The sequence below is a fragment of the Arvicola amphibius genome, chromosome 12 (genome assembly GCF_903992535.2).
Source record: "Arvicola amphibius chromosome 12, mArvAmp1.2, whole genome shotgun sequence".
NCBI classification, from domain to species: Eukaryota; Metazoa; Chordata; class Mammalia; order Rodentia; family Cricetidae; genus Arvicola; species Arvicola amphibius.
The window spans coordinates 100101179-100122700 of NC_052058.2; the positions used below are offsets into that span (position 1 = coordinate 100101179).

At 47.1% G+C, this 21522-nt stretch overlaps 1 protein-coding gene across 3 annotated transcripts in view; it reads left to right on the forward strand.

The window, feature by feature from the left end:
- The window catches only part of Cfap221 (cilia and flagella associated protein 221), an 88450-nt gene that overhangs the window by 36522 nt on the left and 30406 nt on the right, over positions 1-21522 (forward strand). For all 3 annotated transcript variants that reach the window (XM_038349651.2, XM_038349649.2, XM_038349650.1), the window contains exons 8-16: positions 5134-5293; positions 6756-6873; positions 6986-7097; positions 7288-7396; positions 10028-10115; positions 12026-12115; positions 13648-13746; positions 15896-16001; positions 19374-19501. In XM_038349651.2, the coding sequence (XP_038205579.1) occupies positions 5134-5293; positions 6756-6873; positions 6986-7097; positions 7288-7396; positions 10028-10115; positions 12026-12115; positions 13648-13746; positions 15896-16001; positions 19374-19501 (1010 nt within the window). The remainder of the gene's footprint in view (positions 1-5133; positions 5294-6755; positions 6874-6985; positions 7098-7287; positions 7397-10027; positions 10116-12025; positions 12116-13647; positions 13747-15895; positions 16002-19373; positions 19502-21522) is intronic.

Here is a 21522-nt window from a genome sequence, read left to right on the forward strand (position 1 = left end):
GGGATGGTCCCCATAGACTCCTGTGCGTGAATGCTGGGCCACAGGGAGTGGCACTGTTAGGGTGTGTGGCCTTGTTGGAGTGGGTGTGTCCCTGTGGAGGTGGGCAGTGAGGTCTCACATGTTCAGGCTATGCCCAGCACAGCACCTAGCTTCCTTCTCTTGCCTGTGGATCAGGATCAGCTCCTTTTCCATCACCGTGTCTGCCTGCATGCCACCATGTCCCACTAAGATGATAGAGGACTAACCCTCTGAGCTGTAAGCCACCCAATTAAGTGTTTTTCTTTCTGAGAGCATCCGTGGCCATGGTGTCTCTTCGCAGCAATAGAAACCCTAACTAAGACAGTATGGGATGATTTTCAGAAGTTTTCCCTGTCCGGGCCTTACTGCCCTAAAAAATAATGCACTTTTGGTTTTTTTCATCTTCTTTTAGTTACTGCCCATGCATCTTATATTTTCTATTAGTTTGTTTACACGCTTTATATGTCCCTGTATATGTTTATACTACTTTATTTACATATTTAAGTACACCCTTGTTTGTTTTATATTAGTGTCAACTAGGAAACGACACAGCATTGTTTCCTGGTGGTGACTTCATTGTTCAGTGTTGTTGTGTGTTCTTTATAATCCTTACATTGATAAACTGCGGCCTTCTTTATTTTCATTTTTATTTGGGCGTGTGTCTGTGTGTATGTATGCCACCTGCATGTGGTATTTATGGAGGTCGGAAGATGGCATTGGATCCCCTGGAGCTGCCTGATGTTGGTGCTGGAAACCAAACCCAAGCCATCATCCAAAACAGCAAATGCTCTTAACCACTGAGCCATCTTTGCAGCCAGGACTTTCTTGGCTTTGAGCTTTCTGCTGTTGCTATTATTCGTTTCTGTTTGCTATTGTTTGTCTTTCTGGGTAGCACAGAGCAGCCTGGACCTGGAGATGCTTCTACAATGATCTCCTGAGTCCTGGGATACATCACCCCGCTTCCTGCCCTGTGACTTAACATTATCCCTGGTTGTGCTGAAGGTAGTGATCTGTAGTTGACCCAAGAATAGTGGTCTGGGCTTTACATTTCTTATTACCTCTTCATGTAATTCTTTCATGTACTTGTGTGTGCATATGTTTGTATTTTGAACAGAGGACAACTTTCTAGTTTGTTTTCTCCTCCAACCATAAGGGTCTGGAGATCAAACTCAGGTTGTCAGGCTTGGCAGCACTCACCTTTACTGAGAGCCACCTCACTGCCTGCTGCACAGACATGCTGTTTGCAGGGTGGCCTAGAAGTCACGATGTAGCCAAGGATAACCTTGAACTTCTGATTCTGCTGCCTCTACTCCTGAGTGCTGGCACCACTAATGGTGGTTTGTGTGGGGCTGGGGATCTTCGTACATGCAGGACAAGCACCTTACAAACTGAGCCATGTCCCCCAGTCCTGATATTGAGAATATCTTTCTCTCTCATAAAACACAGGGCTCCTTTGTGCCACCATGAATTTTGGCCAAGCAGGAGCTGTCAAAACTTGGCACATATTCTACAACCGTCAACATTGCACAGCCTGCCACCACTAACAGAAATACAAAACAAAACAAAAAGTAGCTTACTGTGGTTGCCTGGGCTACATCTCCACAGTGGGCTTTATGTAGGTCTAGGCTGGGAGAACTTAAAAAAATAAATCTCCCAGGTCAAGGTAAGCATTAATTCTCACCCCAGAGCTTGTCTTTATGTTTTTAAGTTAATGAACTGGAGTAAAGCAGTAGGATGCTCCGGACTTCAAATCCCAGATGATCTGCAGGTCCCACAGAATGATGTTCTGACCCAGTTGTGGTCAAGGTATTAAAGTCTCTTCTGTTGGGATTTCTACCCAAATGACCTGCTGTTGGTTTGCAGACCAATTGTATCTGATGACTCTTTCTACCTGGCCCTGGGCTTAAGATGAAGTAGTGGCCATCGCTTAACAATTTTGACCTCCATCTGTGCTCAGGAAATTAACAAATGCCCACATTCTGTGTGTGTGTATGTGTGTGTACATATGTGTGTGTGTGCTGCATGCATGCATTTGCTCTGTGGGTGTACGCATGCATACACACATTGAGATGTCTAACTTAAGGGTCTCTCACTGTCTCTGCTAGGCTGGCCTGAGGGCTCCAGGCATCCACCTGTCTCCACTCCTTTCGATGCTGGGGTTACAGATGAGTTTGCTTTGACGATTTTTCCGTGGGTGCTGGGGACCCCAGCTCAGATCCTACGCTTGTGCAGCAAGCACTTTGCTCACTGGGCCACCTCCCCAGTCTTCCATGTTATTTATGTGATACAATGGCTTGTGACGGTGTTTTCACACATGTATGTAATGCATTTTGGTCACATTCACCCCCACTACACTCCTTTGTCCCCCCATCTTTTCCATGGATCTTGCTCTTCCCAGCTACTTCCATGTCTTTGTATCCCAGTGCATTTTACAAGGGTTCTTACAGGAGCGTGGACACCTTGCCTAGGGCTACACCACTGGGAAGAATGTCTCCCCCCTCTTAGAAACTATTAACTGACTATAGGAAACGTTCAGGTAGATAAAATAGCTGTGAGCTGGTGTCTGTCTTGGGAGTTTACAATTTCCCTGGAAGGTAACAAACATTCAGGTAGGACCCACACAACCTGTCAGATCACCTTGCAGGGATCCTGGCATGATGGGTCAGTGATGGGCAGAACCAAACCTTAGCCAGGACAGCTTAGCTATATACACACCTCCGGCCTTCTGTTTAAACCTGAACCTCATGTGAGGACCCCATGGGTGGACTTAGGGGTCATTGGACCTCTTGATTCTCCTTCCCAATGTAGACACACTGGCTGAATCTCTTCCTTCTGTTTTTCACTTATTAGCCTGTCTCTTAAATGACTTATTGAGGATGAATGGTACAGCCTGACTGGTTAGAATGTGAAGGCCCAGGCTGTGACCTGACAACTCCAGGGTATACAGTGTTCTAAGCCCAATTGGCACCAGGAATACAAAGAAGTAAGATGGCATAGTGTGCTGTTTGACAGTAGAAGGAATACCAGTTCATCCGAAAGATTTGAATGGAGGAGGCCTGGGGTGTAGTTTTGTGGTAGAGCACTTACCAAGCCTGGATAAGGCCTTGGGCTCCAGCCCCAACACTAAAGTAAGGAAGGGAAAGAATAAGGGAGGGAGGGAGGGAGGGAGGGAGGGAGGGAGGGAGGGAGGGAGGGAGGGAGAGAGGGAGGGAGGAAGGAAGGAAGGGAGGGAGAGAGGGAGGGACAGAGGGACGGAGGGAAAGAGAGAGGGACGGAGGGAGGGAGGAAGAGAGAGAGAGAAGGAGGGAGGGAGCAAAGAATAAAGTTACAGAAAAACACAGGGAACTGAACAGTATGGACCAAAACCCCTAGGTATGTGTTCCTAGTTTTCCATGTTGCTTACGGCATTGACATTGCACGCTGCTCACTTGCTTTAGGGTTAATATTCTGGGAATTTACATTTGAGCCACTAATGCAGATGAATTTGACCATATTTGTATAACTACACAATCAGATAATTGTTGGAAAGGATTTGTGCCATCACTGGTAAGTACGGTCTGCGTCAGCACTCAGAAGTTGAGTTGTGTGCCCTTAATGAAGATCTTGTAGAGCGAGCAGAGGCACACCTATGCTGTGCTGGGAAGGTGGGGCTGGTGTTGCCTCTGCAGCTATACTTGGTGAGCAGAGCTGATACCTCTGTGATGGTTAATCTTGCCTGGCAGTGCTGGCGGGAGAGAGGGAGGGACTTCTGGGCAGGGCATGGGTGGGTCCGTCAAACTGGGCAGCCCCATTCCACAGGCTGGGGACCCAGGCAGAATAAAAAGGAGAAAGTGAGCTGAGCACAGCGCTCATCTCTCTGCTTCCTGACTGTGGGTGCCATGGGACCAGGTGTCTCCTGCTCCTGCCACCGTGCCTTTCCACCATGACGGACTGCACCCTCAAACTCTGAGTCAAAGTCAGCCCCTCCTATGGAGGTTTACTTAGGGGCTAAGCCCATTAAACCTCTCAGGATCCAGAAAGATTCACTATGGCAGCTGAAAACCTGGCTAATTGGATCTGAGGGTAAAATGAAATAAACCAACTCACGTGCGTTACCGCTACATCTTCTTTATCCCTGGGAACGAAGAAGCGAAGCGGCCACATAAGGGGCGATCTCCACACAGCTTTCAGTTTATGTGGGCATAAAGACAAGTCAGCAACCCCATAAGCGCTAACAGTAGTACCAAGTGTGCTTTTTACAGAATCACAAAAGCTGGTGGGTCTGGCAAGAGGGGCCATGGCTGTGGAAGCCCCCTGGCAGCTGGGAACACCATATGGTAGCTATACTAACCTGCAGGCTTGATTTGATTAGCATCTAGCTGGTTGAGTTAAAAGGAATCTCTTCTGGGAACCTTGCTTTTGACCCAGCAGGGTGGCTAAGTGAGAATTTTTCTCTCTGAAGAGAGTTTCAGCGACTCAGGCCTTTTTCCTGTATAAACAGTTAATTCCCTGGGCTGTGATCTTATGTTAGTTGAAACCAAGGTGAGGAGTAAACAGAATATTAGTAGCTTGTTAGGTGAGAACAAGGGGGCAGTAGATAGCACCTTCCAGAGTCTGCTGTTAGAGCAGACGTATTGCCTCCTGTATGGGGCTCCTTTCTTACCAGGGAGTGCTGTCAATAGAGTCTGTGGGGGAGCAGAGTTTGGCTGTGAGAACAAAGGTTTAACTGAGGGAATCCTTTTCACACCATGGTTTTATGTTGTCGTGGGCAGGGGTAGGGGGTGGCGGTGGGGTATCCAGGTGCCCTTACAGGAAAAGTCAGGTTTATACTGCTGGGAGAAATGCCATGATTTCACAAGATTTCTACAGAACTGACAGTGACTTAGCCAAAAGACAGGTGTCCCCGTAGTTCTGCAAAACGGGTTACTCCGAGTGGATGTGTACACTTCCTGTGGACTGGCCCCACAGATCTCAGCTGCATTTACTGTGTAATTCTTGTGGGCTCACCACACCCTCCTGCCCTAAACTGCGTTTGTCGGGTATTTTGTCCGCAATAAGGAAAGTAGTAACCGATACAATCACCACCCCCCCCCCCCCGCCACCTCTCTCTCTCCCTCCCTCTCTCTCTCCTCACAGGAATAATTCCAGCTAATGGGAAGGCGAAGGTAACTGTGAAGTTCACGCCCATCCAGTACGGGATGGCGCAAATAAGAATTCAGCTGTGGATCTCGCAGTTCAACTCCCAGCCGTACGAGTGTGTCTTCACTGGAAGCTGCCACCCCAACATGGCCTTACCGTATGGCTTCTCCATCATGCTTCTGTCTACTCATGTAGCCCAGGCTGACCTCAGACACACTAAGGAGCCAAGATAACTTTGACATTCTGCCTGCCTCCACCTCCGGAGCTGGGGTTACAGACATGCACCCCACACCCAGTGTCTGTGGTGCCGGGGATGGTATCCAGGGCTCCGGGCATTCTAGACAAGCACTCTACCAACTGAGTAGCCCCAATTTTTGTCTTCACACTTGCTTCATGAAAACTCCAATCCAATGCAGTTATGGGCATTGTGGTGCACACTTGGAATTCCATCACTGAGGAGGGTGAGGCAGGAAGAGCATGAGTTCAAAGCACGTCTGAACTACATAGCAAGAACCTGCCTTTGAAAAAATGAGAAAAATCCAAATTCTCTCTTTCCTTGTAACCCCCTCAGAAATTTGTTTTGAAAGCTGAGTGTGCAGGTCAGTCATTGGCCCCTTGCCTGGCAATCGTGCAGCCCCAGGTTCAACCCAGCACCACAAGCTTATATTTATATTTACACTTATAACATTTATATTACAAGATGAGTCTACGTAAAAGGCTTTAGAGCCTAGGGGCAGGTGTTCTGCTGACCCAGCTAGAGCCCCACCCCGGTTTTGTTTCTGCTTTTCTAAGAGCGTAATTATTCTTTTACTAGGAAGATAAATCAAAGTCACGGTTTCTAAAATAATCAGCTTTAGCTGTGGAAGAACTACAGGCTAGGAACAGATTCTACTAGACCACCAGAGCATCCCCTAGCCTGTTGCATTTCCACTTCTCATACTCATGAGGAGTGCAAAGGAGCGATGGCTCAGCAGGAAAGGGAGGGTGCTTGCTGCCAGTGCTCATGGCTTGAGCTCCTTACCTGGGACCTAAACAGCAGAAGAGTACTGTTGTTCTCTGACCTCCACATTTATGCCATGGCGTGTGGACGCGTGCATGCATGCACACACTCACACACACGCACAAACATGTGCACATACACACATACTAATTGTATTTTTTTAAGAATGGGAGGGAAGGCAACTAATGGTATATGTATGTGTGCATACATAAGTACATACACATATGTATGTGGTTATATGTCAGTATACTGATATGAAATTTGTTTCCAAAGATTCCTTTTGACACACAGACACTTACTTTTAATTTAGTTATAATATTGATCCACGGGTGATAGTTTTATCAGAAAAAACACAAAAATAGACACTTTGAGCTGGGGTGGTGCAGGGATGGGTTAAGAGTAGTTAAGAATACCGGCTGCTCTTTCAAAGGACCCAGGGGTTCAGTTCCCAGCACCCACATGGCTGCTCACAACTGTCTAACTCCAGTTCCATGGAATCAGGTGCAGTCTTTTTGATCTGATCAAGTACACAGGCAACAGTCATGAACTAAAAATAAATCAATAAGACAAACCCCAAACTGTTGGATTATACACTAATTTATCATGTCTTAAATTCCAGATTAGAAGAGTTCAAAAGATTGAATACTCGTTCTAAGAAAGTAAATGTTCCTCTAGAAAAAGCAGCGTATATACAATTTTACCCAACTCACACAAAGGCAAGACCTCAGAAGATGAAGGTAAGTGGGGCGCGCGCGCACACACACACACACACACACACACACACACACACACCAATGGAGTGGAGAGGCAGGGAGAAAAGAACTCAGTGCCCTCCGATTCGGTCCTCAGGAGATCGAATACGAAGACCTGCGGTTTCCAGCAGATCTGTCGAATCCATTCGCCGTGGCCACTGTCCTCAACCAGGAAGCGGGAAGGTTGAAGATTAAGGAATTAAAACAAGGTGACAGCTATTGGTCTGCCATAAACCAGTCCCTGGGGCACAATAAGAAAGAAACGTGTCCAGTCGCATTTATTATTTATGAACAAAACTCAGTTACATGTCTGTTAGGCGGCATGGTTAGAAACTTGTGTTTGTCTGGGAAATGTCTGATCTGATTACGGCCATGATCTCTGCCCATTCCTGCCTCCAGTCCTGGACCAGGGCGATGAAATCTCCAAAACCAGACAGATGAAGGAGGCACTCTTCGAACAGAAAGTCAGACAGAACGTCCTGGAGGAGAGCGAGAACCATCTTAAGTGGTAAATATCGAGGGATAATGTGCATCAGGTGACAGGGTGACCGCTTTTAGGGGATGGCCTTTGACGCAGGAGACACAATGACATGCAATTGTTGATGAACTCCCTTGGTGAATTCAATTATTCCGTCTCCTCAGCCGGTGCTCCTAGCTCAGAATGGGTGGCTATTAGAAATAAATTATTGTAACTAAGACATGTTGTTTCCTACACATAGCCGACATGGCAGGACAGCAGTGGATGGTGCGGGGCCAGCTATGGCTGCCTGCCACCCAGCCCCTATTACCAGACCGACCTGGGGTGAGCCCCATGCTCCAGTGGGAGCAGCTGGGAACAGTCCTGGCAGCACAAGTTCAGACAGAAGCATTCTTGTGCTTCTTGGAGCTAATGGACTTTTCTGTTTGCGTTACTTTAAACTAGAGGACCCCAGGAGCCAGGCCGCGTGTTCAGCTTCCGTAAGAACCAGTTCAAATGCACACACTCCATTGTTTCTTCCTAGACACGCATTTGATTTCTTAAATTGTGTAGTTAAAACATTTGTTTGTTCGTTCACTGTGGGCGTGGACCGTACACACTATGAGACGCTGTGGAGGCTAGAGGACGACTTGCAAGAGTTGCTTCTCTCCTTTCCCCACGTGGGTTCCGGAGATTGAACTCGGGGTGTCAGGCTTGGTGGCAAGCCCCTCTGCCGCCAAGCCATCTCACCTCTCATGTTTAATCTTTAATCTCCTCTAACTTACAGTTTGAAATAGATACTAAATTAATGCACTAGCCAACGGTGCAAGGTTTAGTCGCAGGCGTCTGTCACTCAAAACATTTTTGTGATTCATCCGCATCTCAGCGTTTATGGCGAGTTCACCTTCTGTAACTGTGTAATAGTCCACTGTGCAGTCTGCCACATGTCAGCCATGTTTTTACACTTCATCAGCAACACTGGAGAGTTGCGGGTTTTCTACCTCTGCAACACCTGCTGATTTGTATGGCTTAGATCTGCATTTCCCTGACCACTAGTGATGCTGATCATTTGGGGTACATGTGAAAGTGTACATGTGTGAGTGTGAGAGAGTGAGTGTGTAAGTATATTTGTGTGTGAGACAGATGTGTGTGTGATAGTGTGTGAGTGTGTGTGCATGTGATAGTGTGAGTGAATGTGTGTGAGCGTGTGTGTGCATGTGACAGAGTGTGAGTGAATGTGTGTGAGCGTGTGTGCATGTGATAGTGTGAGTGAATGTGTGTGAGTGTGTGTGTGCGTGTGATAGTGTGAGTGAATGTGTGTGAGTGTGTGTGCATGTGATAGTGTGAGTGAATGTGTGTGAGCGTGTGTGCATGTGATAGTGTGAGTGAATGTGTGTGAGTGTGTGTGCATGTGATAGTGTGAGTGAATGTGTGTGAGCGTGTGTGCATGTGATAGTGTGAGTGAATGTGTGTGAGTGTGTGTGTGCGTGTGATAGTGTGAGTGAATGTGTGTGAGTGTGTGTGCATGTGATAGTGTGAGTGAATGTGTGTGAGCGTGTGTGCATGTGACAGAGTGTGAGTGAATGTGTGTGAGCGTGTGTGCATGTGATAGTGTGAGTGAATGTGTGTGAGTGTGTGTGCGTGTGATAGTGTGAGTGAATGTGTGTGAGTGTGTGAGAGGGAGAGGGAGAGGGAGAGCGTGTGCTTGTGGAAGCTGGAAGTTAGCCTCTGGCTGCTCCTCAGGTATCATTCACCTTATATTGTTTATTTAAAAAATTTGTTTATTTTAGGTCGGGGGTGGTGGTACAGAGGCAGGTGGATCTCAGTGAGTTTGAGGCCTGATCGCCAGCCTGATCTATAAAATGAGTTCCAGGACAGCCAGGACTGTTATACAGAGAAACCTTGTCTCCAGAAAAAAAAAATGTTTATTTTATTTTATGTGTATTCCTGTTTGGCCCGCATGTTTGTCAGTGTGTGTGTGGTACCAGCAGAAGCCAGAAGCGTGCTTCAAGTCCCCTGGTACTGTAGTTATCGTCCCTTGTGAGCTGCCATGTGGGGTCTACTAATGGAACCCCAATCCTCTGGAAGAGCTGTCAGTGCTCTTAACCACTGGGCTGTCTCTCCAACCCAACCTTGTTTTCTGAGACAGGTGGCAGACCGGCTGTCCTGGGGTCTATGTGCACCTCCACAGTACTGGGATAACAAGAGCACACCACCACTCCTGGCTTTTTGTCCAAGGGTCCTGCCATTAAACTCAGGTCCTCACGCTTGAAAGCAAACACTTCACTGAATGAACCGGCTCTCACACCACTGTTGTATTAATTTATAAATATCTTAGCAAGAATCACTAGAAGATAAGCTTCATTTCTTCTCCTCCTCCTTCTTTTTGGTTTTGGTTTTGGTTTTTCAAGACAGAGTTTCTCTATGTAGCTCTGGCTGTCCTGGAACTAGCTCTGTAAACCAGGCTGGCCTGAACTCAGAGATCTGCCTGCCTCTGCCTCCCAAGTCCTGGGATTAAAGGCCTGTGCCACCACCGCCCTGTGATAAGCTTCATCTCATGGGACATGTTGTTCACCCCAGAGCTGGCTCCTTCCAGTTTTTCCCCATTCCTCCTCGGTTATAAAATAGGGCTAACACACATATTTGCTAATGGCTTCTGGAAGTAGGTTTTTTCTTTTGCAGGCAGGTGCACCTTGGCAAAGATCACACATCTTTTAAGTATAGAAAGGAGCACTGTGAGGAGCAGCAGAAAGCACTTGAGAAGTACAAGGTCAGAATGGTTGCTTATTCGATATCATTTATTTCACTATGTCTTTTAAACTTATATTGTATGCATGATGCAGAATCAGGAGCAAGAAATGCATAGAGAACTGAGAGTCCTACTGGGAGTCAGAGAAATTACCTGCAGGTGTGAGTCCCTGGGCTCAACTAAGAGAGAGAGAGAGAGAGAGAGAGAGAGAGAGAGAGAGAGAGAGAGAGAGAGAGAGAGAGAGAGAGAGAGAGAGAGAGAGAGAGAGAGAGAGAGAGAGACAGAGAGAGAGAGAGACAGACACAGAGACAGACAGACAGAGAGAGAGAGAGAGAGAGAGAGAGAGAGAGAGAGGAGTTGAGAGGATAGAAGAGGAGAGGAGAGGATAGGAGAGGAGAGGAAAGGAGAGGAGAGGAGAGGAGAGGAGAGGAGAGGAGAGGAGAGGAGAGGAGAGGAGAGGAGAGGAGAGGAGAGGAGAGAGAAAGGCAGGGGCTGATCATTCATACATTGCTAACTATAAATCAAGGGTGTCTATAGATGACACCAGAGACCTATGCTGGGCCTGCTGGGCACAGGCCCAAGCCAGAGCAAGAGAGAAAGTTCAATCTAAATAGAAAGCAAGAATTATCCGAGAGAACAAAGACCTTCAGACAGAGGAGATGACCCAGACTCAGGCCGTGGTCTGGATGTAAGGCACCTGTCCTGTGGTCTGCAGAACACGAAGATGAGAGTCCCCAAACCACTGTCAGGAGGCACCCCAGACTTGGATGCCAAGTATAGTCATGTGCTAAGGCGGTAGGAGTGGAGGCATTGGCATGACCTATAGGGGACCCAGTTCATCCCTCCCAAAAAAAGCAAAGCTTAGTAGTGTGAACTTCAGGATCTCAGTAAATAGGAAGGAGAAGCATAGTCAACATTTTTTTTAAATATATATTTATTTCTAATTGTATGTACATGTACATCTGTGTGTGTGTATGCACCTACGAGTGGGATGCCGGTAAGGTCGGAAGAGGGCACCTGCTCCCCTGGAGCTGGAGTTCTAGGCAGTTGTGAGCCACTCAACACAATGGTAGGCTCCTCTGAGAACCCAGTAGACACTCTTAACTATTAAGCCACCTCTCCAGGCCCTGTGGCCAGCCTTTAGGGCATTACAACCTTTAGAAATTACCGCATCTTAGGCATTACCACCTTTTGGGCATCCCCGCCTTTTGGGTATTACCGCCCTTGGGGCATTACCATCTTTTGGGCAGTAACGCCTTTTGGGCATCATTGCCTTTCGGACATTACTGTATGCTGTCATAAACAGAGTTCACACTGGAGGACCTGCAATCAAGTTACCAAAAAAGAAAAAACGTCCCATGTTTTGTGAGGACCTGATTCCTAGCTAGTGTGGGGTGCTCTGTGAAGTAGAGGCAGGAAGGAAGAAGTTGAAGGTCATTCTCAGAGACCATCACTTGTTTCTATTAAAGCTCCCATGTCTGAACTGTAAGAACAGTGAACACTTTAACTTGCCAGCTCTCCATGGCACAGCATGGGGGACCCAGTGCACAGCAGGTTCCTACAAGCTTTATTTTTTATTTTTCTTTCGTTTTCTGTTTGGTTGTTATGGGTTGTGTGTGTATGTGTGGGAGGGGTAGTTTTGGGGTTTAGGGTTTTTTCTTTTTTCTTTTTCTTTTTTTCTTTCTTTTCTTTTTTGATTTTGTTTGTTTTTCAAGACATGGTTTTTCTTTTCTCTGTGTATCCCTGGCTGTCCTGGAACTCACTTTGTAGACCAGGCTGGCTTTGAACTCACAGAGATCCTCCTGCCTCTGCCTCCTGAGTGCTGGGATTAAAGGGGTGCACCACCACCACCTGGCTTTCTACAAGCTTTAAAGATAAAATGTTATGTATTTGTCTTTGACTTTAATATGTCTCCTCATATAAAACTCTAGCAAACCCGGGGCGACCCTGTGTTAGAGGAAGAGCTTCAACGACTCCAGACTGAACGGATCAACAAGCGGATCGTCCGTGACCTGGAGGATGTAAGCAACTCTCTTCCCTTGGGATCTAATAAAGCCGGTTCTTGAACTGTTCATCTCTAAAGACACTAATGAGTTTTATAGAGATCCCTTCACCAGGAGGGAACAATTGTTTTGACTGTGCTTATATTTCCAGGACACAGGGTGCAGTCGTCCTGTGTGTCTTGGTTTCCCTTTTGACCAGGAGTAACTTCAGGAGCCTGGAGAGGTGGCTGTGTGGGTCAGAGTGCACTGCTGCGCTCTCCAGGGACCCGAGTCCGGTTCCCAACACTCATGTCAGGCAGCTCAAAACCTCCTGGAACTCCTGCTCTATGGGATCTGGCGCCCCCTTCTGGACTCCACTGGCACCTCACACACAGGAACACACAGCCACACACAGGCACATTATTTATTTATTGTTTTTCGAGACAGGGTTTCTTTGCAGCTTTTTTAGAGCCTGTCCTGGAACTAGCTCTTGTAGACCAGGCTGGCCTCGAACTCAGAGATCCGCCTGCCTCTCCCTCCCGAGTGCTGGGATTAAAGGTGTGCGCCACCACCGCCTGGCACAGGCACATAATTTAAAATAGAATAAAGTTTTATACCAAGAAAAAAAACCAACTTAGGGGAGCAAAGGTTTATTTGGCTCAGAACTCTGAATCACAATCTATTGTTGAGAGCACTCAGGCAGGAGCTCCCAGAACCTACAGAGGACACTTGCTAGTTGGCTCTCATGCAGGCTTACACTCAGCTTTCTTAAATAATTCACTACCACCTACTAAGGCATCATGCTGCCTAGGGTGGGCTGGGCCCTTGTAACACTTAACAATCAAGACAAATCCCTGGACCCCCAACACCACCCCAACCTGCCCACTGGGCAGTCGGATCCAGGTGACTCCTCCACCAAGCCTCTTTTCAGATGTTTCTAGACAATGACAGGCTAAAGTGAACTAGGATACTATGACATATTTGCACCTAAAATGTTCAAACTTACGATTATGGTCTAGGGAGATGACCAGTTGGTAAAGTGTGTGCCACACAAGCTTGAAGAGCTGAGTTCAATCCCAGCACCCACACAGAAAGCCAGATATGGTTTTGGTTTTGTGTGCCTGTAATCCCAGCACTGGGGTACAGAGCCAGTCTGTTAAAATTAGTGAGCTCCACTTTCAGCAAGAGACTCTTGTCTCAAAAAAAAAAGAAGTGGTGGTTGGCCAGATGGCTCAGTGGTAAGAGCACTGGCTGTTCTCCTCCAGAAGATCAAGGTTGAATTCCCAGCACCAACATGGCAGTTCCGGAGATTGAGCTCAGGTCATCAGGCTTGGTGGCAAGCACCTATAGTCTCTGAGCCGGCTTGCTGCCCCCTGTTTCTTCTTGTTCTGCTAAGTAGGCCAGACTCACCTCCAATCCACAATGCTCCTGTCTCAGCTTCCTGAATACTGGCATTACAGGCATGTATTATCACACCCAGCCAGAGACCACACTCTAAAACGTTTATTAAATGCTCACACCGAAGAGTTTATGTTTGAATGTAAGATGTATCTATGCTTTTATATTCATAGAAAGTCCAGGAATTCCATCCTAATTTTGATCCACTGGTTAATAACATGTGGCTCACCAGATTCCGGGCACAAAGACGGTTCCAGCAAGTAGCACGCAAGGTAACTATAAGCTCTGGATTGCCATCTTTAGGTTTTGATTTGTCTAGTTGTCAGCAGGGGGATCAAATGATGGCCTTTTAAGAATAAGGCATTAGAGATGCAGTTCTCACGGTATAAACGTCACCTCTCAAAGTGTCCCATTGAGACGCATCCCACCTCCCTTTTTGTTGCTGTGATACTGCTCTCTGGCCAAAAGCAACTTGGAAGAGGAAGGGGTTTATTTGGCTGACACTTCCTGGTCACAGTCCATCCTGAAGGGAGTCGGGGCAGGAACGGAAGCAGAAGCCACGGAGAAACGCTGTGTGCTGACCTGCTCGGGCTCTCACTTGGTCGCGGGCTGGGTCTTTCTCATCAGTTAACCACCAACACAGTCTTCCGCAAACGGTCTGGTCTGGGAAATCCCCACGATTCTCTTCTCAACCAGGATAGAGTTAAAGCTAACCAGGACAGCCAGGTTTTAGTGTGGTCACATGTTCAGATGGTCAGCATTGCTGTGTGATAGTTACTTCTTTACTTCTTTGTTTATTCGGTCAGGGTCTATGCCCCAGGGGAACCTTGAACTCACTATGTATCCAAGGACCTCTTGATCCTCCTGTCTCCGCTCCCTGACTGTTGGGATTACAGGTGTTCACCACCACACCAAGTTTATGCTATAGATAGAACGGGGGGGGGGGGGCTTGTGCAGTCCAGGCAAGCCCTCTGCAGACTGAGCTACCTCCATGCCCACTACATTGTTTCAGAATATTTTTATTACCCAGAAAGGAGCAGTCCCTACCCGTTCCCTTCTTCCCCAGGCTCCCTGGCAGCCACTACATCTACATTCTCTCCCTATGGACTTGGCTTTTCTGGACATTTCAGGTAAATGCAATCACACAGTATGGCTTTTTGTGGCTGGCTCCTTTCACGTCTGTCTTCAGTGGTGTCGTAATGAGCACGGCACTCTTTCTTGTCATGGTGTAATACCCCACTGTTGGGGTAGACCAGGTTTGCTTTATCTGCCCATACATAGGAGACTAATTGCTGGAGTTATACAATGACCCTAAAGCAATGGGGGTGGGGCTAACTGTTTCAGTGGAGAACGGGGAATTTCAGAGGTGACACTGGGCTCACGTTGCCGCTCAGAGTCACCTGTGGTGACTCCCTTCATGCCTACCTTCCACCAAGGGCATGCACGGGCTCCAGGACTTCCTGCTGTCGGGATGAATGAAGCATCTGGTGGGGCAGGTGGATGGTTCTGCCAGGAAAGCACTTAGCAAGTAAGCGTGAGGACTGGAGTTCAGCTCCTTAGCCACTGTGTAAAGAGCCAGGCATGGTGGTGGCCCGTGCCTGTAATCCTGAGATTAGGGCTGCTGGGACAGGATGGTCTGGGACTCCGCCGGCCTAGCCAAATCGGAGAACTGGGTTCCATGAAAGACCCTTCTCAAAAATAAGGTGGAGACACAATTGGGGACATTACCCAGTACTCTGGCCTTCATAAACACATGTATTGCACACACATGTACACATACACGTGCATGGACACATACATATACCACACCATGAAAAACAGGACAGTAGGACAGAAGAATAGAAGCTTCTGGAGCTCTATACAGTACAGGTGTGAGGAGCCGTGTCTGGCTATGGCCACACCTCTGCCCTTCACACTACCCCCATCCTCCCAAGAATACCATCCCCTGCTGTGGACCCGTGTTTCCAGTCCTCCTCTCTGAAACACTTCCCTGCCTCCCTCTGGCTCACCCCTGTCCTTTGGACCAACTAGTCTATCTGGCCTCCAAAGGGCAATCCTTCTGGTCTTTGACACACAGGATGTGCTGAGCCTCTCTGGCATCTTATGCTGTCTGCAGACTTCTTGTCTCTTCCTCTTGAGTGTGGCTTCCCTAGGGGACAAAGCTATCCTCAAGCAAGGGAGCACAGTGATTAAGATGTGGTGTGTTATTCAGTTTTATGCTGCTATTACAAATGCCTGAAGTAATCAATGTATAACAAAAGAAGGTATGTGTTGGCTCAGTTCCAGAGGTTCCATGCCATAGCACTGGAGCCTGCGGCAGCGCAGAGCGTCATAGTGGAGCGTGTCTGCTGGTCTGGCCTCGCAACAGCCAAGAGAAGCATGTATCAGCTCCTAACATGAAGTTGTTCTTTCCGATTCCAGGTCATGCGTGAACTACGGTTGCTCCCTATGCTGACGGCTGTCAATGAAATGGACAAAGAAGACATGATGAGAAAGATTGTCAAAGTCAAGGGAACACTGATACAAGGTAAGGAGAGCTGAGTAACGCTGAGAACCATGGCCTCTTAGAGGTCTCGTCTCAGTGAACTCGACTCTGTCAGGGCCAAATCTCATCATAAATTCTATTATTCAGTTTTCAGTTGCCTCTAAAATAAACCGACACCAACTTTGTGGCTTAAAATTACACAGATTCAGGGATGGGGCGATGACAATGTCAGGACCTGAGTTTGACCCCTGCAAACTACATAAATGGCAGGTCCAATCATCCCAGTGACAGTGAGTTGGGAGACAGCAAGGTCCCTAAGCTCCCTGGCCACCTAGTGAACTTTCAGTGACGTTCCAGGTCCACAAACAAAAGGTGGAAATCACCTGAGGACTGACAGCCGTGGGCGTCCTCCAACCTCCACACAGTGTGCACAAACATACACACGTGTGCACACACATGAACACACAAACGTCACAGCTCCTGGATATCAGGGGTCTAAAACTGTGGTGTTGGTAGGCCAGTTCCTTGCCCTGGCAGCTGTTGTTGAAAGGCGCCTGCTTCCCTTGGCTCCTGGCTCCTCCCTCACGCCACTGTTCCCTCTCACCTTTTCTATGAACCCTGCCATTTCATCAGGCCTGCCTGGACAGCCAGAGCTGTCGCTTGGGGAAGTCTAATTTACTGACATCTCCTAGCTCCCTTCCACCATGTGTGAATTTCCATGTGCAATTGCTTGTCCTTGAGGGTGGGGATGCAGCTGTCTCTGGGAGATATTTCCACAACTACCTCGGAGCTCCACGCCGTCTGTGGCCAAGTGCCTTCCTAGTTAGTCACGAAGGTCTGCTCACACCAGACCGAGTGGTATCGTCACCTATGCAGTCTGGCCTCAGCTCAACCTCCTGTTGTCCATTGCTGCTCATCAGCAGAGACACAAGGATACGTGTGATTATAGTTGCCGAACGACTGGTTGGCTCTAGTGTATGTTCAACCTAGCATTTACCGGCAAAGCTTTAAGCCTTGTACTGTCTGTTGTTTCAGGAAGTTCTGCTTGTTAGGATTGGGGACGTCATTCAGTCAGAAAGGGACTTGTCTTGCAACAGTGAAAACCTGCATTTTATTCTCAGAACCCATATAGAAAATGCCAGCCATAATGTCATATGCTTGTAATCCCAGCACTGAGAAGGTGGAGACGGGCCCTAGAGCTTGCTGGCTGGCCAGCCTAACCTTCTTAGCAAGTTGCAGGCTGTCTCAAAAAGCAAAGTAGACTGCACCCAAGGAACAACAGTTGATGTTGTCTCATGGCTTCCACATGCAGACACCCACATGCTACACAGTTGCACATAGGTGTGGACCATATGAACATTGATATGCACATCTCACTCAAGAGGTTAAAAGATAGAGAGATCGACTTATTCTGAGACTCTCTGACCCACAAGCTGCTTCCAAGAACTCAAATACCATGTCAGAATTTTCTCCCAGCCTGTGGTTCACAGGAAGGGCCATGGGTGGCACCACGCTCCCCAAGGCCCGCCTCTATGGCTCCTCCACCTCCCCAAGCAGTAGACACTCCCTTCTCCACCAGGACTACCTGGTTTGCCTCACAAAACACTCAGCAGCATTTCAATTCCTTTTATTCCTCCTCTAGTATTTTATGTCTAATATCGAAGTTCCTAACAAAGAATGTATTTTTTTTTACAACAAAATAGGAAACTTTATGTGAAAATCGCACATGGTTATCTATAAAAGTGCTCTAGAATTCAACTTTTTCTTTGTTAAATTCATCAGAGGTGTTTTAAGGAAGAATTTGGTCTCTGGGGACTGGCGAGGTGTTTCAGCTTGCTGCTCTTGCAAAGGACCAGAGTTTGTTCCACATCAGGCACCTGTAACTCTAACTCCGAGGATTCTGACCCACTCTTCTGGCATCTCTTGGGGCTGCACTCATGTACATGAACCCATAATTAAAAGTAACAATTAAATCTTTTAAAAATAAAACTAAATTTTAAGAGAACTGTAACTAAATAAGCAAAAACAAAAAACAAAACAAAACAAAAAACCTAAAACTAACATGAGCTGGATGTGGCGCACATCTTTAATGCCAGCGCTCCGGAGGCAGAGACAGGTGGATGCCTGAGTTCAAGGCCAGCCTGGTCTACAAAGTGAGTTCCAGGACAGCCAGGGCCTCACAGAGAAACTCTGTCTCAAAGCATCAGAAACAAACAAACAAATAAAAAGGGAACGGGGACTGCGGATGTTGCTCAGTTAGTAGAGCCTAGGCCTAGCATCACGGAGCCGCTCAATTCATTCCCAGCCCCCATCAACATAGCTTGGTGACACACACCTGCAATCCCAGCCTGTCTTTAGAGACAGGAGGATCAAAAGTTCAAGGTCATCCTTAGCTACACAGTAAAAGGCCAGGTGGGGCTGTAGGAGACCCTGTCTCCAAATGAGAGGGAAAGAGGACGGATACAAGGAAACTGGCAATGTACATATGTATTATGCATGTATATGTATGCAGACTTGCTTGAGTGTACATAAATCTGAATATTCTTTCTAGAGTCTATAAAGCATTTATTATTTATCCATAAAAATGTTCTGTATGATATTTTATACATGTATATGTCTTTTAATCATATTCTCCCCATAGCCATATTTTTCTCCTTTTTCCCCCACTCCTGTAGATCTCCTCCTTTCTAATTAATCCCTCTTCTGCCTTCATGTGTGTGTATGTATGTCTATATGTACATGTGTGTATGTATGTATGTATGTATGCTGTGTGTGTGTATGTGTGAGAGTGGTGTGTGCTGTGTGTAGTATGTATTTTATGTATTTTGTGTGTGCTGTAAGTGTATGTGTTTTAAGTATTGTGTGTGTTCATGTGTCACTGTGGGGAGTATTGTATGCGTATGCATGTGTATGTGTGCTATGTATGTTGTGTGTATGGTGTGCTTGCCTATGTCTATGTGTGTATGGTACGTGTGTTGTGTGTGTGTTGTATGTGGTGTGTGTGTGTGTCTGTCTGCATGTATGTGTGTGTATGTGTGGGTGTGCTGTGTGTTTGAAAGTATACATCAGTATGGGGGTATTGTATGTGTATGTGTGTGTCATGTGTTGTGTATGTTGTATGTGTATATGATATATTGTGTGTCTATGTTATCTGTGTATGTGTTGGCATATGTTGTGTGTGTGTTGCATATGTTATGAGGTGTGTGTGTGTGTGTGTGTGTGTGTGTGTGATGACCCAATAAATTTAACTAGGACTGTTTACAGGAGCATGACATGTCAGTCACCATACCACTGAAGAAAATAAACACGAATGCTCTGTTGCAAATGGTACTCGGTAAGTACACAGCTAAAGATGCTTGTTTCACATGGAAATCCCTTTTTACAGAGCCCCTAAAGACATCTGACTTTCCCTAGGTGAGAATCCCTACCGATCCCTGAGGGCCCTAATGAGTCAGGATGAGTACCCCTGGCGCTACTCTCTACACCCTGAGGATGTGCTGTCCTTTGCCTTCCCGTCGGACTCCCAGAGCTACAACGAGCTGGTGGGTGTCTTTCCTTTGTGGGGGAGCAGGCAGCATTACGTGGTGTGGGGAGGTCACCAGACAAGCCAGCACTCAGCCCCTCCACCTCCCCTGAGAAGCTATGAAGGAGACCTGTGCCTCAGGAATTATAGGCAGTAGGAAAAGAGGGAATATCCTCTGTCATCTGCCCCATGCTGACTATATCCATGGGTACCATCTGCCCCATGCCTACTGTATCCATGGGTACCATCTACCCCATGCCTACTGTATCCGTGGGTACCATCTACCACATGCCTACTGTATCCGTGGGTACCATCTGCCCCATGCCTACTGTATCCATGGGTACCATCTACCCCATGCCTACTGTATCCATGGGTACCATCTGCCCATGCTGACTGTATCCATGGGTACCATCTGCCCCATGCCTACTGTATCCATGGGTACCATCTACCCCATGCCTACTGTATACATGGGTACCATCTGCCCCATGCCAACTATATCCATGGGTACCTGGAGGAGCTTCCTGACTTGAACTAATTTCATAGTCTGAAGCCCAGCATGGGCACAAGGCATCGGCCCACTGCCCTGGGAACTGGGCCTGAGAGCCAATGGAAAGATAAGAGCAGAGTGCCTGCCTGGCCTGTGCTCAAATGAGTCTCCTGGCCTGGCAAATGGAAGGCCAAGAAAACAACGGCGCTTAGCTTAGGTCTCAGTCTGCTAAGGGCAGCATATGGCCCCATAATCTGACAAGCTAACCCATCAAAATGGAATCCCACCTCTCCACCCCATCTCTCTCGGGGTTTGATAATGCCTCCTCCTCTTCCTTTATGGGCATGGTGGTTCATTATAAAAAATGTAGTTAATTAGTCTTGTAACATACCTCAGTTAAACACAAAGTCCTGAGTTTGATCTCCAGAACTCAGATTTTTAAAAAAATCAAGCATGGTAGCATGTGTAATCACAGCACTGAGGCATGGAGAGGCAGATCCTGGGGCTCACTGCTCAGCCAATGCAGCTGAATGGTGGGTCCCAGGTAAAGAGAAAGATCCTGTGTCAAAAAACAAAGCAGAGGGATAGAGAGATGGCTCAACAGTAAAGAGCACTAGCTGCCCTTCCAGAGGATCCAAGTTTGGTTCCCAGCACCCATGCACGGTAGCTCACAACTGCCTTTAACTCCAGTTCTGAGGAATCCAGTGTCCTCCTGGGGACTCAGAGAGCACCCACACATACATGTCACACACTCACACAGACACACAGTAAAATTAAAAATAAACCTTTTGAGAAGCATAAACTGGTTGGGAGGAAGCATCCAGGCAAGGCTGTTTTTCTGTCCTTCACAGGCATGTGTATACAAATACACATGTACTTTCATGTACATGAACCTGCACACATATAGGCACACACATACACACATAATAATAATAAGTAACAGTAATAATGGTAACAGTTAACCCTTACATGGCACTTACCACAGGTCATGTCTTAAGGGCTTTGGCTACTAGACTTCATCAATCCTAACATGCCCATTTTTTAAAAAAAAGATTCAGCAAGTTTAAAATTGAGACATCTCTTTAAATGATAGCACATTAACAATCCACCACATTAAGGGCATTCTGGGCCTAGTTGGGCAAGGTAAAGAATGGCATCTGACATTTGTCTGGTGCTGGAATGCACCCAGGATCCCTGGGTGCCTGAAGCAAATGTCTGTGCGGGAAGCTCTCTAGGGACCAGCACCTTTAGAAGGCCAGCAAGGAGGTGGGGCCTGACCAGCGAAGTGGGACCACAGTGCTTCTTGACAAAGGACTCAGCTGAGCCCATGAGGAGCTCTCCCACAGGCTGAAAAGAGCTAACTTTTGAATGTTGACTTCAAACTATCCTAGGAGGTAGACCAGAAGGTTGTGAGGCACTCCCTCAGACAAGGTGACTCCTGGGGAGGACTAACTTCACCAGTTGCTAACTCCCAAGGGTTCATGAGCTAAGTCCTTCAAGCCTGAGGGAATGATGGATCTGATAGAATGAATATACACTGAGAGAATATTTAT